Genomic DNA, 20,090 nt, shown 5'->3' on the forward strand with positions numbered 1-20,090 from the left:
AACAAAAATAATTTCAATGTAGAATATAAAGCTCAATTTTATTAACCCAGCACTAAATGACAAGAGTGTCCTGTGATGACCGAATGCTTGAACAATGTAGGGTGTCCGCCATCACTGAGCCAAAATACGATCACATGCTTCAGAGTCAGAGGCCGGTTCCTCAAAGCAAGCCAGCTTTCCTCGGCAGAGACGAGAACAGGATGCCAGTGGCTTCTATCAACACCCAGATGACAAGTGCGAAAGAGTGAAATTTATAGCCATAAATCTTTCAGAAGCAAAGTAAATCTGCAACTTATTGGTAATTTAAGAAAAATACAGAAAACAAGGATAAAAGTATTATGGTGCACAGAAAAAAGCAACTGAACTAGTAGTCAAAGCTGAATTCTAATATTAGCTCCTTCTAACAGAACGCAGGCGAGCCCCTCTACCAGTCTGATGAGTTGGCCTGATGGAACTTGATGGTCTGCAGCTGTCTTTCAGCTGTGAAGTAAGTATTTTAGATGTAAGGAGGGAGGGGATCTACCTGACTGCAATTATATTTTAATGTCCATCACCTATTCAGTCTTAATAAGTAATTGGGTAATATGGCGATATTGATGCTTAAAAATTCTTAGACTTGGGCTTGGATGAAAATCCTCACACATCTAGCCATAACCAAGATAAAACTGAACTCAGGTCAAGACATGCCAACCAGTCCAAGACAGAAAGTGACATCAATATGACACCTGGAAATGCCAGTTCCATAACATAATTTGATAGTGTTAAAATGGAACTTCCTCTTGAATAGAGAATTTAAAGAAAATCATTACTAAAGTAAGTATAAAAAATGTTTGTGGGGGCACCTGGGTGGCTCAGTTGGTTAAGCAACTGCCTTCAGCTCAGGACATGATCCTGGAGTCCCGGGATCAAGTCCCGCATCAGGCTCCTTGCTCAGCAGGGAGTCTGCTTCTCCCTCTGATCCTCCTCCCTCTCATGCTGTCTCTCATTCTTTCTCTCTCAAATAAATAAATAAAATCTTAAAAAAAAAGTTTGTGGTTGTTAAAAAATTAAGGGACTTCAAATTTACTAGAAATTCTCCAATACACAAATACCTCACTAACCTAAAAACCACCTATAAGCTTCTTAACTGTTAAATTTTACTTAAAAAAATTGTGTGCTGTTCATATATATTGATTTGTCAATCTTGATGGTGGTACAGACCAGTTTAGATTTACACTGGACTTGTGTGAAATTAAATACTGCATCAATAGTTAGGATGACCACTGATATAGACTAAAAAAAAAAAAAGATATGGCTGATTTATGTAGACATGTTTTGTTATAAAGCCAAAATTTTCAACGCGCTCCTTCATGCAAAGGAGGATACGTGTATCACATGTAGACGTAAAGGCAGTCTTAGCATTAACTGCAAAGTATGCTCCCCATCATATCCATAACACCCAATTTATTACACCTTTTTCCAGGGGCTTCACTAAAAAGCAAAGGTTAAAAAAAAAAAATCCATCAATGAAAGACCAAGAGATTATAAGAGAATACTGTATTTTGGAGGTAAAATCTAACAATGTCAGTAAAATAAGTGTGCAAAGTGAAATTTCTCTTTTCCATAAAGAATTTTCTATTGTATATAAATAGACCTTATTTCTATACTTGTCCTTTAAGAACTCCATTTCTAAAGGACAGTAAGTTATTTCAGGAATTTCTCCTTTGATTAGATAAATATAATGTGACAAGTGCAATTCTGAGGCATTTGTCTCTCAAAAAAAATTTTTTTTTAAAGTTTGGTTAATACATTCTTAAGTGTTCACATTTGTACAACAGAAACGAATTTTTAATAGAACATATTATTGAAATGTTTAAATTTGGCTAAAGTTCTTAGAAGGCATTTTGTAGCATCCTACACACTAGATTCCATAACTCAGTTTAATCTTCAGACACCCACTTGTGCCAAAGTCAGCAGCACAGAAAATTCTATTTATCAAAACTGAGGTTCCTGTTTAATGTACCGTCTTTGATACCATTGATTAAGAGCTATTTAAGTCCCACATGAACTGCTGTATTTAGCTTTTACTGAAATGACCAGTAAAGTGCAGTATCATTCTGATTTTAGGGAACTGCAACATTTTCAGTATGCTAAACAGCTCCAGTTTGACCTTGCAATGTGAATGCTCTGTATACCACAGCAGGGGCTTCCAGGGAGCTGAGCAGCTGTCCCATTTCCCAGCAGAACAGGGTGTAACATTCTTTTTGCTCACCGTGTTTATTTAATGGCACACTCTCTCAGGGCATGCAGTCTGCTGAAAACTTCAACCATCATCATTCACTGCTGTGTACCCTTTACTATAATCTACAGTTAAAAAAATGTTTTTATCCATTTTAATCTCTTCATAATAAAGAAAAACACAGCATTTTAGCCTATTTGGGTCAAATTAATTTTATTATGCTCCATGATGAATTGCCACCAGTGCAACATCCTATCACTATACATTTCAAAAAAATTCACATACTAAACAAAATTTCAGTTGATAAATGGAAATGAATGATTGAAAAGTCTTTATGAATCTCACACATACAATATGTGGCTAGCTGAAATTGTCTATCACGTAGCATATAAAAAGCCTCATGCTAAGTTTGTTAAATGCGAAGGCTATCAGACAATCATTTAGCTGCAGAATATATGGGAGGCTTTCAGACAACGCACAGGTATAGTGCTGCCCACAGTGCAAGGTGGTGGAGGACCGAAACATGCAACCTTTACATCTACAGTGGATCTAGTCTTTATGCCTGGACTGAACTCCACAGCTGCTGTGTTTCAACCAATAGTAATTTAGACTTTGTGCAACAACAATAACAGAAAGCCTTTTTTTCCTCAAGAAGAATAAACTCAATTACCTTTGGCAAATTTTATACCCATCTTACATGTTTAAAATTGTTTCCAACTCAAAGAATTGATATCCTTTTATTCAGAGCAGCTCCTGATAAATATTTATCACACCGAAGTTAGCTGGAAAACCCTGAATTCCTTGGCCAAAAGATAACAGAGATCTTAAACTGGCATTACCTTAAAGACATTTCTAGGATATTCAAAATGTTTTTTATAATGTCAAATGAAAAAAAAGGAGGATGCTTAATATTACTTAAAATAATTATAATGTTCTATTTACCATTTGCACAAATTCCTAACTCTATTGGTTAGTAGTTGTCCAGCCTCATCCACACCAGACTCTGTCACTGAGCTCAAGCCACGATAAAAATGAGAGTAAGCAGAAAAAGGTTTCTAGCAGCAGAGGGCACTGTTTTTGCAAGAAACAAAAAGTCTAGAATCTTTCCCATGTATTTAAATTACTCTTGCAAGAAAGGTAACATTCTTTGAATAACTTAACTATCTTACTGCACCACTTACTGCTTTCAGCAACAAAACCTTTTAAATTATTTATGATAACTAGATGATCATTAGAGATTATATGATAACTGGTTAAAATTCAAGCCATATCTTGCAGGTCCAGCCTGTCAAGATCATGCCAAATACTAGATTTTGGTCGGTACAATTCTAGAGAGCTTAATTTTTAGTTGGATACTGTGATTATAGTACTGAAATACATTTGGAACTACATTCTGCGTATGACTCAATGTGAGAAAAATACGTGTCTGTATTTAAATCAGATCGTTTTCCTACCTAAAATTTAAAGTAGGTAGGTATGATAATTAGCACTATAAATATGAAAACAACCACCTTTAGGCAGATTAGTGTATTGTAGAGAGGCAAGGAAACCCTAATTTTAACACATCATTTAGTATACATAACAAATGTGCAGGTTGTAAAGTTTTATTTAAAAAAAAGAATCTATCATTCAGTTATGTGTTTCAAGAAATATGACACTGGGACCACCAATCTTTTAAGAAAAATGTAACCCTTCACCTGACATTTGACAAAAACCTTGACAAATTATAAAAAAAATTTTAAATAGCGTTAATAGGTTCACCATTACAGCGTTGACCTTTGCCAGCTAGATTCGATTTGTATGGCTGGTATTTCTGAATACCTCAATCCACACAGACTACACAATAAAAATAATTCCACATCATTTTTATAATGTTCTAATTTTTATAGTGTATTTAACCAGATACTGAAGTAACCATAATGTACAGCCTCCTTCAGTTCAAGTAGAATATTAGCCCTAGAATCCCCCAAACTGCAAAAACTTAAACTGTTTAAGAGTAATACCAAAAATATTTTTCAATTTTTGCTAAAAAGAGCCTGACACATTTGCTATAGCATAAAAATAATCTCAGACAAGTACAGGTATGCAAGGTCTCCTTATGATTCCAGCCTCCAAATACCACTTCTGTACAAGAACAGGCAATATTGTTCTAAGAGGTGTGTTACTGATTTTCCCAACTAGCGTCTCTGTAGTGACATTATGCAGAGCATACCGCTACAACTTGAGAAAATGCATCAGTGTAGTGATGTCTAGAGAACTGTGCAATGTGTCAGCTTCAACATTCATGTAGCATGGTGTTCAAAATGAAGGGGCTAAATAAACTAAGGTCTGTATCACTTAAAAAAGAATGTAGTGCTACACTAGATTTTAATAAGAAAATTTAGGTACAGAAAAAGTAGGGTATGAAAATAGTGTTTTTCCTTCTGGCATTATAACTAAATTACATTAAGGTTTTTGTCAGTCTCACAAATAATATTTAAACTCCCTTGTTGATGGAATGAAAAATATTCACAAATTAAGTGAGCATCCTGGTGTAAACTTGCACACAATAACAGGGAGTAGCTTTGTAGAGGATTTTGACAAACCTTTACAGATTAAATGAGGTATTGCACAGATTAATAAAAAAAAAGCAAAAAAGGCAACAAAAATATACAGCAAATTGGTAGAACATTTACATGATAATTTTACAGAATCCATAGACAGAAAGTAGTGTTTAGTATTTCACCTTAAAAATATATATATATATAATATATAGATCAGTCTTCCCATTCATCATCATCCTCAAAATCTTCTTCGTCATCTTCATCCTCATCTTCATCTGGAAAAAAATCACCAAGGCAAACAATCAAAACATATGTATAAATAAAATAACATTACATGATTCTTGGATGATTCCTCCAATTATTTAACTTCTGAAACAAAACCATTCGATTCTGGAGGAATCTGGTTACTAGGACAATTTAAAATGAATCAAATAAAATACATCTAAAGAGTAGGATGGTCAGTTGAAGATTAGAACAGGAGTCAGAAGACTTGGGTTCTAGTTCCGTAGTATCTGTGTAGTGAATTTCAACCAGTGTTTCTTTATATGAAAACCCACATTTGTGTTGGCCTCTCTGAATTTTCACACATCTCAAATCCAAGAGTGGCCCCTTTAATGACTATTTTTGAAGAAAAGTTGTAAAAAATTACACCTGATTGTTCAGCTACCAATTCCAGTTATAATTCTAGTGACAGGCAGGAAACTCATTGATACTGAGGACACTGAGCCACTAACGAACAGAGCAGGCAGTCCAAATACCCAGCCTTCCCTTCCTACCCTCCTATTCTCTCCTGAGCCCAACGACATTGCTCTTTCCAGGTCCCCAATAACCTACTGTTGCTAAAGCTAAAGCTCAAGTTCCTGTTCTCGCTTTCTTGTCCAATCACATACATTTGACCCAGATCGTCCCTCCATCCTCCTTCAAACACTTCATGTGGCTTCTAAGACACTGCACTCTCCAGCCTTCAGACCTTATTACACCTTCTCTTTTCACATCCACTTCTTTAATGATCCCATCCCATTCTGTAACTTTAAATACCACGCCTATTTTAATGACATGCAAAATTTATTTTAACAGTCCAGACCTCACCCCTCAACTCCAGGCTCATAACCAAATGCCTGCATAACATCTACGTTTGAATTTTTAGTAAGTATCTCAAATTTAATATTTACAAAAACCAATCTCCTGATCTTTCCTCTCAAACCTGCTCCTCCTAAATCTTATCCCACTCTGTTAATGAAAATTTCTCCCCTTTCATGCTCAAGTCAAAAATCTTGGGAGTCATCCTTCACTCCTTTCTTTTTCCAAACCTCACTTCCAACCCATCAGCAAACTCAAGGATCTCCACAGTCAAAACATACCTAGTACCCAATCCCAGCTCACTGGTGCTACCAGTCTGATTCAAACCTTTGCTATCTCTTGCTTGGATTATTGCCATTCCAGTGGCTTCCCATCACATTCATGGCCTCCAAGGCCTTACTACTGGCCTCCTACCATCTCTCTTACTTCATTACCTTCCTATTCTTTCCTCAGCCACACCAGCCTCATTGATGTTCCTCAACCTCAGGGACTTTGCATTTGCTGTTCTTTCCATCTGAATGAACACATTTTCCCCAGTTTTCTGTATGGCTTACTCCCTAAACTCCTGGTCTTTTTTCAAATGTCACCTCAGTTAGGCCTCATCCTATTTCAAAATGAACTTCCCTCCCATATCCTATAAGTCCTTATATCTCCCTTTCTGCTTAATTTTTGTCCTTAGTACATATCACCATTTAACATATATTTTTCTAACTTTGTTTACTGTTTGTCTCCAATGCATCCATTCATGCTCCATGAAGGCAGGGATTTTTTTTTTATTATTATTATTCCATGATAAATATTTGCAGAATGAAATAGCCTATTCTCTCTTTATCACACAGTATGAAAATAAATATGTCTATTTAAGGAAAATAAATATTGGTAATAGATCCTAGATATCCACATTCTTACAGAAAAACACAGAGAAGAAAAATGACATTTACTGAGCACTTACTATGTGCTAAGTAATCTGCTGGTTAGTTACATATTACTTTATTTATTCTTCATATCAATCATGATTCATGAATTCTTTCCACATAACAAATAAGAAAACTGAGGTTGATAGAGAGTAAATAATAGATTTAATAAGAACAGAGATCTGATTCTGGTACATCATGCTGGGAAGCTCTTTAGTAAACCTCAAGTGTTATATCAAGACCCACTGCTTTCTCTTTTGAAAGTAATATCCACTTATATGGTGGTATACATATGCTTAATAATGGCCTCAGAATAGGGACAAGTTTATTCAAATAAACCTCTTAGGAAATCACAAGAGGACACAAAAAACTTCAAAATACTTTAGCAAATCCCAGAAAACCCAGTTTCTCAGCCCTGATTCTCACAAATCAGGGAAACCGGAATTTCTCATGTCACAAGAATGTCACAGGAATGAGATCCAGAGTCTCAAGCCTAATTTAGAGATTTGCCAGGCATTCTATTAGTATTTCCAGTATAGGAAATGAAACTGCTATTTCTCTGAAGTTGTTCTTCCAATTTATGGTTATGGCTATGGTGTCCTGGAATCCATTAAGCTTCAGACAGACTAGTCACAGTGGCAGTAACTTTTAAAAAATTTGTCCTAAATTTAAAAAAATTTGTCCTAAAATCCACATCAGTGTTACTCAACAGCAGGGGAAAAGCTAGCAAAGACTATCATAAAATCAAAAGAAAATAGAACTTCAAATATTAAAATTAAATATACATATGTACATGTAAATATACCTGAAGAATGAATGGCTTTGCTCCTTTTCTGCATCACTTCCATTAATGCACCCACAATTCCTGAAGTGGGTGCAGGTGTTGGTGGTGTAGACTCTTGGCCATCGGATACCTTGGAAAAAAAGTTAGCAAAATTTAGAAATAAATTCTTAGCAAAAAATTTTTGTCTCCAGAAAGTCTGACATTTTTAGAATCACTACCTATTTAAAAAAAGGAAAGGGATTAAAAAAAAGCACACAAACCCAGGGCAAGATTAACTAAGTTAGGAAGAAATAAACTGCTGCCTTAAAATAATTATTCATATACTCCTTAATGTATAAAGCCAACAACACATTTGTTATTAGAATAACAAACCCTTCCCTAAATAATACTTGTCCTTGCAGATGGATTACTTCTGTTCATTTTCATTCTAGTACACAAAGCCTTAGCTGATGAAACTTTAAAACTATTATCAAGGAACATCATTTCAACAAAACTAAGGTAATGTCCAGATTCCTGGAGTTGTTAGGTGAGGACACTTAAGATATCTAAGAGCAAATGAAGAGACTTCTGCTCTCCTAGAAAAACTCAGCTTTACTAACAAGCTTTATCACCTTATATACTATATTTATACCTATATATAATTTTAACTCAAAATGAATTTTCTTTCTCATAGCATTATGAGAAGTTAATCTCTTTAAGGAGATCAGTTATGTAGCTTTCAAAATATACCTACCTCACGAGGCAACCAACTATACCTAACTAAAGTACTTCTATCTAGTATAAACTACATTCAAGGGGGGAAAAAAAAATCAACCTCAAGGGGTCTCATTAAAATCTAATTTCTATACAAAATACTCCCTGATTCCAACTCTCATTAAAAAAGAGAGAATACAGGAAATCTGTTGAGATTCAGGGAAAAAAATTTAGAAAGTACTCCTCTAAGTGTACTTTGACTAAAATGAACAGTCATTTATACAAAATAGTCATTGTGTTAATTTTGTCTCTGGAATTATATTACCTTTGTAAAGCTAGAATACTGGTATAATTAAAAATGAAATCACACAGCTGTTTCATTTCAATTCTAAGTCATCCCCCCACCCCCACCAAAAATTACTTTGTTATGGCAAACTTCTTATTTTGGTCTTCACAGCTCTTCTCCTAATACTATTTGTCTTTCTGGATTTACAGATCTTTTTCTTTTAAAAATAGTCGAAGTAATTCCCCATAAAATACTGACTCATTCATTAGTATTTAGGTTTTTAGAGACCAGATGTTAACTATTACTGGTATAGAAATGCCACAAATGAAAAAGACAACAGAAATAGTTTCAGAGCTCTGAATGTCAGCATGAGGCTCTCAAAGAAGTATAGCAGCAATAAGGAGAAACAGACTCCCCTTAAGCAAGCTGGTAATACGAGGCAGGGAGCAATGCAGGAGCACGACACTGCCTTAAACACGTTTTCTAAAGCACTGACTTAGACATGGTGCTGTCCGAGGTACTATGAACATGGAATTCAAAATATATACAAGTGAATACTTACACCTTTCCTGCCAGCTCTTTAAAGTAAATCTGTGATCTTATGTTAGTAATTTTCATCACTTAATAAATGATTTATATAGACTGTTTAAAGAAACAGAGAAACTTCAACCACAGAATGGTTTCTTAAAAAGGAAATAACATTATGGACTCAGATCACATATATAACATGCTAATCATTCACTGATTTATGCCCTCTAGGATATTACTCAGCAGTTAATTAAAAAAAAAAGGTGATTATTTAGGGTAAGGATGGCCTACACTTAGAATGGAACACACATTTCTTTTTCTAAAAGAAATGCAGAGATCAATTTACAGGGTTTTTTTGGACAGAGAGAGAGTTGGGATGGGAAGAAATGATGATGGGGAAAATAAATAGGGAATTTAATTTAGCAACTTTTTAAATTAAAAAAAGAGGACAACTTAATTCATTAAACTTAACACCTTATTAGTATCAGCAAATGAGAGAAAGAAACAAAGTTGACTGTGGAAGAGAGGAAAGAGAAACAAAAGGTAAGTTAAGAGTGGCAGATGTGGGAATGAGTGACACATAAGTGGCACAGATTCTAAGCTACAAGTTTGAAAATGACTCCATTAAAACCTGTTATTCACCGTGGCTGTGGGCATTTTGACACTAATTCTTCCCACTAACAACTGTTCAAAATTCTTCAACTGTTCCTGAGAAACCTTTAGTCTAAACTAAAGGGGGAGAGGGAGCAGACAGCTTAATCACGTGGTAAGAAAAAGCTCTAGATACATTTTAAAGATCAGAGTTTTTTAAATCTGTGCTATGCCAATGTTTAAATGTTTTCATTCAATTAGCTGTGTTCCCTATCCACCATTCTCTTCCTAGCTAAAGTTTTGGTGATTGAGAAAGTTACCATAATTCCCTAGATCACAAAATAATTTTCAATCAAAATCCCCTTCTTTCATCTTTATTTACTGCATAGAAAAAATCTACCGTCCGTTACCTGTCTGAAGCCCCGCAGAGCAAATGTTCCTGTTGGAACTGACAGACTACATGTACTCTCAGAAGGAAGTATGTCAATGCAGGCAGTTTAGGTTCTAGAAAAGCGGTGAGCAAACTATTGCCCATGGGCCAAACCTAGTGTGTCCTATTTTTTGTAGAACTTTTTAAAGTGAAAAATGAGTTTTACATTTTTAAATGGCTGGAAGAAAATCAAAATAATAATATTTGTGACACGTGAGAATTATATGAAATTCAAATTTCAGTGTCCCTAAATAAAGCTTTATAGAACACAACCATGCCCATTCAATTATGCATCGTCAATGCTGCTGCTTTTATGGCACAACACCAGAACTGAGTAGTTGTGACAGAGACCACATACCCTGCAAGCCTAAGATATTTACTATGTGGTCCTTTCAAAAAAACCAGTTTGCCCACTTCTGCCTCATCCAGTACAGAGATTTCTTTCCTTTTTCTGCAGAGTCGGATTTTCTACTAATCTAATTTTCAGAACACAGGAACTTTAGAATACAGTTTAGTTTTCATAAAGGTAATGGTCTGAACTTACCAAGGTGATTACAATTAGTTATAAGTAGGGTTTACTTCTCTATAGTTTGAAGATTTTTCTTTAAATTTTAAAGTAAATTTTATTCAGAAGTGAAGTCTAGAACAACAGCAAACATGTTGGAATATTCCACTTACATGAGGTTCTAGAACAGGCAAAACTAATCTACGGTGACAGAAATCAGATTGGTGATCTTTTTGAAAGGGGGACTAACTGGAAAGAGGCATGAGGGAACTTTCTGGGGTGATATTTCGATTACAGAAGTATGGGTTACACTGGTATAGGTATAAATGTGTGTGTTTTACCGTATGTAAAAATATCAGAAATTCAAAGGGTTAAAAATATGAATACCAAGAGAAAGAGCAAAAAGTGAAATAAAGACTTTCCAAGTTGTCTTATAAATTACTTTAAAAATTCCATTAGGACAGATAGTCTAAACTGAAAAGAAGAGATTACTTACAGATTTCAGCTGAATACCCTGTCGTATCTGGTCTAAAAGTGCATCCCTTCCAGAGCAGGATACCGGTCGACTGTTTTGTTCCACTTTTTTTAGCTGAGCACCCTCTCTAATTTGATCTAAAAGAGCTGCTTTGTTTCCTGCAGGAGTTGGAACTTGATGGTCACCATCAGAAGGGAGGCCAGGGGGAGGTGGTGGCCCCGGTGGAGGGGGTGGGGGTGGGGGCGGGGGCGGTGCTGCTGACCCCGCCAACGACAGAGGCGGAGGTGGTGGCGGAGGCCCTGCCGGTGCTGAAGAGGGCAGGGCTGGAGGTGGAGGAGGGTACATCCTATTTGGCGGCGGTGGAGGAACTCCTACACCTGGCCTGGATGGAGGCGGTGGTGGAGGTGCAGCTGTGGGAGCTCTAGACGGTGGTGGAGGAGGCGCGCCTCTCCCCCTGGCAGGAGGGGGGGGAGGGCCTGAGCTATGCGGAGGGGGCGGAGGGGGAGGCGGCCCTCCCCTAGATGGTGGTGGAGGAGGTGGTGCTGAAATAAAAACAGAAAAAAAGAAAGCATACTTTCTCCCCCACAAACATCATACTGGAAAAAAAAACTTACTTCAACATATATAAAAAAAATTATACGAGGAAAAAAAAGGCCTCATCTTTGTATCTTATTTTACAAAGATATGTGAACACAGATGATATCATTCTATTTGGGAATACTCAACTTAAGAGCACCTTCTTGTCGTTTCTTGAAAAATATTAGCTAAAACTGTAGAATTTAGTTTTTAGGAATCAGCATCACTTCTGAAGGTAAGGGAATAAGCACCTTCTTAAATAACAAAAATATCACAACAAAATTAAACACTTTGGTCAATTAGCATTATTTAACATTTTCATAAAAATTAATGGATACCTTCCCTCTTTAAAGAACTGAGTGTTAGTTATTTTATAAAATTAATTTACATTCAGAATTAAATAGCTGATGGAGCATAACATACCAGAGTTTATTCAAGTTAATCTGAGCTAAACCCAAACTGAATACTTTTTCTTTTAAAATTTTAAACCTTTGCCACCTTATGTTTATATTTTATGTCTTCTATTTTCTATACAAGATGGTCAGTAATTCTAGTGATGGCAGTAAGGGAGGCTTACTCAGGTGAAATATTCAACTACTTATTCAGAAGACACAACTAACTATTAAAAAATTAACAGAATTTCTACACACTGAAAAACCGAACTAAAGTTATTAATAAAATATTAAGACTATTCTGGTATTAATGATATTCACATTCTTTTTCTCCTTAAGTAAAAATGTAAGATATAACAAGGAAAAAATTCAAGGTACACATTTATTATATTTCTGGAGGCATGATTTTACCAACAGTATACACAAATTTACATAATAATGAACTTCATTACTTCTCCATTCATTTAAAGACTAGAGAGAAAAATTGACTATTTTTAGGAGTAGAGAAATCCTAGAATTCATAAAAACCATCTGTATTTACTGATATAAACTATATCATTGAGGGATAGTTCTACAATCTTACAAAATACTAATGCCAACCCTAACTACAAATAACAAGTACCTTTAGATGTTCAATAATACAATGATACCAGAGAAGGGGAAAAAGCCCTCATTTCAAAGGAAATAGAAGGTATCTTCTAATTTAACTTGGGGCAATCATGGGAAATATGCTACCAAATATAAACATTAGATAAAATATGCAGAAAGACCAATACTCACAGGGTATTGTCTCCCTGCATACAAACTTTTAAAAGTAGAAATAATATATATCTGCAAACAGGAGAGTTACCCCACTTAGATGTCAGCCATCACAGAGGGAAGTTCCTATGATTTACATTCAAGGCACACTGGAGGTCTGAGTGTTGCAGCTAAGGTCCACCCAATTCTCTCACTGGATCCAAAGTGAGGAGACTTATTAAACTTGCTAAAAGCAAAGTCCTTTTCTAACATATTTTCTAGTAAAAGAGCAAAACCAGGAGGATATGACATAAATGTATTACATACACTCTGAACAGGGTCAGTACATCAAATCCTTCCAGCAATTTTTTTTTTTAAGATTTTTATTGGGGCGCCTGGGTGGCTCAGTCGTTAAGCATCTGCCTTCGGCTCAGGTCATGATCCTGGGGTCCTGGGATCGAGCCCCGCAATGGGCTCCCTGCTCAGCGGAAAGCCTGCTTCTCCCTCTCCCACTCCCCCTGCTTGTGTTCCCTCTCTCACTGTGGCTCTCTCTGTCAAATAAATAAAAATCTTTTTTTTTTTTTTGAGATTTTTTATTTATTTGACAGAGAGACAGCAAGAGCAGGAACACAGGTAGGGGGAGTGGGAGAGGAAGAAGCAGGGTTCCTGCCGAGCAGGGAGCCCAATGTGGGGCTCGATCCCAGGACCCCAGGATCATGACCTGAGCCGAAGGCAGATGCTTAATGACTGAGCCACCCAGGCGCCCCTCCTTCCAGCATTTTTAATCAGTCTAAGGTTTATATTTCAAATAGTTATGATTTACTTGTTTGTTAATTAAGAGGAAAATACCCACCGTATCCTACTATAAAAAGTATTAGTAAATCATTTCTCATAGTCTCATTGAGGACTCTGAACCCACAATCTTTTTTATATGTAAAATAATCTATTTCTTCAGTAGAGAGAATAAAAGTTCTTTCGAACTTGTAGTAAGTACCTTTATTGGAATACTTTGCACTCTAACTATTATTCATTGGAATGGACATTAAAACCATTGCCTAGGGGAAAGGAAGCCTTAACTGACTGTGTGTAAATTATTAACTGCATCCAGTTTGGGTACAGCACAAGTTCAGCATTTCTATGATCTTGAAAAGTGACTGGAAACATCTCTTTATTTTTATGAGGAAAATCTATTACCAACTTTCTATTTCTTTATAGTCTGTATTACTTCTACGTAAAAATAAATATGCAAAAAACATGCCTTATCCCAATGTAAAAATGTGAAAGAATTAAAAAAGGAGAGGAAAGGGCACAAAGGGTGTTAGATGTTTCCATGCACAAATATGCCTGCTAAGCAGATACCACACAGACCAAGAGAAAATCTGATGGCCTAGAGACTTGCAAAACTCTATGAGTCACCACAAACACCAGAATCAGAATGACAATACTTCTTAGATTTCTAAAAAAGAAATAAAGTGAAAAATATGAAACAAAAGTTACAACCAATAAAACTTCTTACTATCAAAATTTAGTTAAAAAGGAAGACTGACACAGAAAACCTTGTCTTGAGGTTATACTACAAAAAAAGCTCATATACTTAAAAATTATTATTATTGCAGATCAACATTAAGAATAATAGATAACTCTCTAGATATTTGACATTTACAGGTATTTTAGCAGAAATTATAAAGCAATATAAATATAACTAATATTTAAAAGAAAGGTAGTATTATAGAATTCAGGAACCATTAAAGAACTGCTCTCATGTACTCTCATCAAAGTAAAGCAAACAGAAAAATGCTACTCAACACAAATTTAAATTTATGGGAATACTGACAACTCCCTGAGTAGAACCGTATTTATTTATATTAAGTACCCCCTCCCTAACCCAAATTAATGTAAAAATCTAAGTATATCTTATTCAGGTTACTGAAATAACGCCAAGTGTGAAAAGCAATCACTAGGAATAAGTATAATAAGCAACAATAAAAACAATGGTGCTGTGGGTAAGAGGTGTTTTTAAAATATCCACATAATTTCATTACAATTATCTAAAGTACAGATGAAATATGAGCTCAGACTCATACAGAAATAAATTTGTTTGAGTAGAGGACAAATAATCTCCCTGGATGTTTGGAAGCAGGATAAATGAACTCTAGCTTCTTTGAAAGTAAACATATCAAAGCATGCATAATTTAGAGCACTGGGTCAAATAACATCCCACATACATACCACTTCCACTGTGGTGGACCTACACAGATTACTGAGTTAATGGACTTCATTTTTTTTTTTAAGATTTTATTTATTTATTTTGGCGAGAGAGGGAGAGAGAGAGAGAGAGAGAGCGAGAGAGTGGGCACGAGCAGGGGGTGGGCAGAGGAGCAGACTCTCCACTGAGCAGGGAGCCCGATGTGGGACTCAATCCCAGGACCCTGGGATCATGACCTGAGCCGAAGGCAGATGCTTAACGACTGAGCCACCCAGGCACCAGAGTTAATGGCCTTCAAAAAACTGCACAGACACACAAAAAATATGTTGGAAATCACAAGTCTACTACTTTTATAAACCTGATTACATAACTTTACAAAACAAGTTTCAAGAGATTTGATCAGTAGATTTTACTACATATATAATATATATATTTTTTTTACAAAATATATTTTTAAGGCAACTTCATAAACTTCTCTAATTTTTTTTATACTTTGAACACATTATATGTTCTGCCTGGAAAACATTTCCTTAATAAATCATTAGTCTTTTTACTCTTCCTTTGAAAAAATTTACCTTCTATAAAATAATTCTTTGGTGTCTAAAAGATTCCACATTGGGAGTTAGGTTCTTGAGTATGACAAGAATTTAACTTTGTTCCCAAAGCATGTTTTTTTAATGCCTGTATATTTTTTTGTTTTAGGTAATTCAACTGAGGAGAGACTTTGCCTAATTTGATGCTTTAAAAGCAGCTAAAATAAAAAGCAATCACAATAAAGTTTAAAAAACAAACCCAATCAGGGTAATATAATCAACTCTTAGTCACCGGAATTCAGGTTTGAGGGCAGATGTACGGATGGTCTAGTAAACGTCAAGAGTGATTTATAAACTTAAAAATTCAGAGAGCTCAGAGAGATGCCAGGCGACATCTAGTAGAGTAACGCCAAAGTGTGTGGTAACAGTGGACAAAAAGAGAGTCAAGGAACACACTCATAGTAAAAGTGACTCACTCTGGGAGCATTTAAAAACAACAATGGTGCTATGCCCAAGGTGTTTTTATTAAAAATCTATTCTGGAGATGTAATTTTTTCAAAAAATAAGAAATTAGCATCACACTAGTTTCACTAAAACTAACAGTGTGTTTCTACAATAGCAGTTATTGACTATATACTTGTTTAAGTATCTGTTTCCACACTAGACTGTAAGATTTCTGAGGACAGAAAATGTTTATTTACATCTAAATATCCTGAGTGAAGACAAGTGCTGACATAATAATGTTTACTGAATATATGAATGAATGAAAGACCGAATGAACATCAGTAGTGAAAAAGATACAGGTAAGTCAAACCCCTAATTTAAAATGACAGTTAAATTCTTCAGAAGAATGCTTTAACTAGAGCTTTTGTTCCAGTACACAAAAACTAGGAAGAAGAAAAGCATGCCCAAATGAATAAGGGGGCAAAGAAGAGTTTTTAATAAGAAAAACCTTATCAAATTTTAAGTTATATCAAAATAATGCAAAGCAGCCAGGCCAAGCTACTTATCTATAAATTCAAATATTCTGCTTAAGGAAAGTTCACATGAATGTGTGTAGCTGTCTTCCATGAAACTGACCTCAAAAGATTCACAAGGAAAAAAAGATTTGAATGCCTGAATAGAAAAAAAAAAAAGTTACCTTGCCTTCTTAGTTCATTTTTAACAGCTTCTACACCTCCTGTTTTTTCAATGAAGTCATATATAACTTTTGATGTTTCTCGGTCTTTAAGTTGTGCCTCTGAGATTCCACACATATCAAAAAGATTCTTCAATTCTGGATCCAAATTATTCAGCTACAACAGATAAAGTAACTGTTAACTATAAAATCTATCCCAATTTTTAAAAATAAGCATGATCAAATTCAAATTTAGTTCTCACCTGTGCCCTTTATGAAATTATTTTAAATTTATACAATTTTAACATGGTTAGATTATTTATAAGCCAACTAAACTTTCTTATTTAAAAAACAGAAAAGATAAGAACAAAGAATAAATTTTTCTTTTTTTGTTCCCTATCTTCAAAAAGAAGGCATCTCATTTAGAGTTTTACTAACCCATTCCTGATTCAGACATCTCCAGTGTTCACCTGTTAACTAAATAAGATTTAGGTATAATCACAAATAAACAAAAAAAAGTAAGTCAATTTGAAAATTTGAAGAAAGGACCTCCTTATAACTTTAGCATCCTGTACAGAGCCCAACATAAAGAAGCATCCAATAAATGTTGTGGAGTTAACATTGTAGTTAATAACAAAAAAGCCCAGAAGGATTTCTGACCCACAATCATAAATAATATTTCTCTTCAAAATAATTTTTCCAAATCCTGATTATCTGTCAAATGTGAAATACATATTTTTTTTTTTTTTTAAAGATTTCATTTATTTATTTGACAGAGAGAGACACAGCGAGAGAGGGAACACAAGCAGGGGGAGGGTCAGAGGGAGAAGCAGGCTTCCCGCGGAGCGGGGAGCCCGATGCGGGGCTCGATCCCAGGACCCTGGGATCACGACCTGAGCCGAAGGCAGACGCTTAACGACTGAGCCACCCAGGCGCCCCAAATGTGAAATACATATTACTTAAGCAACCAAAATAGATTAAAAATGTTAAAAATGCTTATTTTTGCCAGCAGTTGCCTACCTTGCTCATAGTGCTAAAAATTAAATGACAAAACTGCCCAAAAGAATAGAATGAAAAGATTTAGATAATTTAACAACTGGATATTCAGAATTTGGTTATAGTACTTTCCAGTAATTTGGTATACATTCCTCTAAAATGATCAGTTAGCAGAAATAATTTTCTTCTCTTGGCTGGCAACACACAAGAATTTTGTATTACAGTATATAAGATTTTATCTATCTACCTATCTATCTATGAGAGAGAGAGAGAGAACAAGCAGGGGAGCAGCAGAGGGAAAGGGAGAGAGAGAATCCTGAGCAGACTCTGGCTGAGTGCAGAGCTGACACGGGGTTCGATCTCACGACCCTTAGATCATGACCTGAGCCGAAACCAAGAGTCAGGCTGAGCCATTCAGGCACCCCTGTATTACAGTATATAAGTACTGTATACTCCAAGGAGTATAAAACCTTTGTCTTTACAGACATAGCCATAAATGACAGAACAATACTAAGGTTTCCAACCTCAGTGGTATATATACATAAATACATTCAAATAAATGCTAGAATTCACAAAAATGAATAATAAAAATCTATCCATAGGGCACAGCATTACCACATATTTAGAGCAATAATATTTATGGCTTGAAAAGACACTTACATCAAAGCCAGTATTCGGATCCCAACCAACATGTCCAATGTGCCTAAAGAAGTAGACCAAAAATACATATAAATAAAAAATAGAAAATACATAAAAAGCATTTAAAACATAAAATGTATGAACTCCAATCCAACCAATAAATTTTGGGCCTGAACTAATAGTTCTCACAGACATACCCATATTCAGGGAAAAAACTGTGTGAGGAGTCAGGAGGCCAGGATTAAAACCGAGTTTTAACATTTTTGCACAATCTTTCTGAGCATCCATTTCCTCAACTGTCAAACTAGGAGAAGAATATAAGCATATATACATGAGAGGATACGAACTTTGTAATGAGCTAATAAATGATGTATATGAAAATGCTTAAAATGTCAAATAAATACCAAAAGTTTGATGCCTACTACAGACTAAATGTTTGTGTCCCCTAAAAATTCCTATATTGAGACTTAATCCCCAATGTGATGGTATTTGGAGGTAAGGATTTGGGGAGGTGATTAGGTTTTGAGGGTGGATTCCTCAAGAATGGGATTAGTGCCCTTTAAAAAAAGGCCCCCAGAGAGTTCTCTTACCCTCTTCCTCTTTTTTTTTTTTAAAGATTTTATTTATTTGATAGAGAGAGCACAAGCAGAGAGAGAGGGAAAAGCAGGCTCCCTGCTGAGCAAGGAGCCCAATGAGGGACTTGATCCCAGGACCCTGGGATCATGACCCGAGCCAAAGGCAGCCGTTTAATCAACTGAGCCACCCAAACGTCCCTCTTGCCCTCTTCCAACATGTGAGGAAGACAGCTAGAAGACAGCTGTCTATTAATCAGGCAGTGGAACCTCACTAAATTTTGCTTGCCTCTTCCCAATCTCCAGAACTATAGAAATAAGTTTCTGTTGTTTATAAGCCACTCAGTCTATGGTATTCTGTTATAGCAGCCCAAATGGACTAACACAGTGCATCTAGGCAATTTCCAAATACCATTTATAGGGAAAAAGTGAGAAATCATTATGTCCAACAGTTATTTAAAGAAACAACTTAATCTGATTTTTCTTTCCTGATGAGTAGAAGGGTAAATAAACTGTAAGATGCACAGGAAGTCTACTGAGCAATAGCCTTAAAAAAACAAAAACAAAAACACATACACACACACAAAAAAACCCAAGTCCAACAAAATCTATAGCGAAAAAAGTATGCAAGTGATAAATGTAAGGGTCCTCCCAAAAAAGAAAACAAAATTTTCTAACAAGGTAAAAACCAAGAGCAGCAGTGAGTAAATGAAAAGATAAGAAAAACAAAAGAACTCTCTTACTGGAAATTGCTTGGTGTTCCAATATCTGCCTTGGTTAATCTCTTCTTTTTAGCTTTTCCTTTTTTCTTTTCTTTGGTATGGGAGATATTGTTGACTTGTGGACCATAAAATCTATTGGTTGTGATTTCTGGATTTTTTATGTCAACTGTTGCCATGGGTAGATTAGGACCTGCAAAACAATATGAAAAGGATATAATTTAAGATAACAATTACGTTCATAATTTATAATTTAAATATCTTTCTCTGAAGTAGGACCACTTCACTAATTTAAATTTTAAAGTTGCATGTTAATTTTTTATAAAATAATGGATAAAGTACTGCCAAAATTTCAAAAGCCTATAATAAATTCTTAAACACATTAGCATAGATGGTATTTCAAAGAGAACGTATATTTTTGTAACATTAAATCTCATGGAAAATAAAAATTTTCAGTAAGAATTTAAATTTAATTGGTCCAAATCCCTTAAATTTTGACTATAATAGCCTTACACACATCCCATTACTTGTTGGTAAAGTGGTATATATGACATA

General features: G+C 35.3%; 1 protein-coding gene across 2 annotated transcripts in view; it reads right to left on the reverse strand.

Annotated features, from left to right (window-relative positions):
• The window catches only part of WASL (WASP like actin nucleation promoting factor), a 69,367-nt gene continuing 49,277 nt past the window's right edge, over positions 1-20,090 (reverse strand). The window contains exons 6-12 of one of the 2 annotated variants that reach the window (XM_027574972.2): positions 19,560-19,728; positions 18,266-18,308; positions 16,634-16,787; positions 11,069-11,589; positions 7,561-7,669; positions 4,944-5,036; positions 1-213 (exon numbers count right to left, since the gene is read on the reverse strand). In XM_027574972.2, coding sequence (XP_027430773.1) covers positions 4,975-5,036; positions 7,561-7,669; positions 11,069-11,589; positions 16,634-16,787; positions 18,266-18,308; positions 19,560-19,728 — 1,058 coding nt within the window. In that variant the 3' untranslated portion in view covers positions 1-213; positions 4,944-4,974. Of the gene's footprint in view, positions 214-2,414; positions 5,037-7,560; positions 7,670-11,068; positions 11,590-16,633; positions 16,788-18,265; positions 18,309-19,559; positions 19,729-20,090 lie in introns of those variants that run through there. The other variant, XM_027574971.2, reaches the window with a different exon arrangement.

Source organism: Zalophus californianus, chromosome 12 (assembly GCF_009762305.2).
Source record: "Zalophus californianus isolate mZalCal1 chromosome 12, mZalCal1.pri.v2, whole genome shotgun sequence".
NCBI lineage: Eukaryota > Metazoa > Chordata > Mammalia > Carnivora > Otariidae > Zalophus > Zalophus californianus.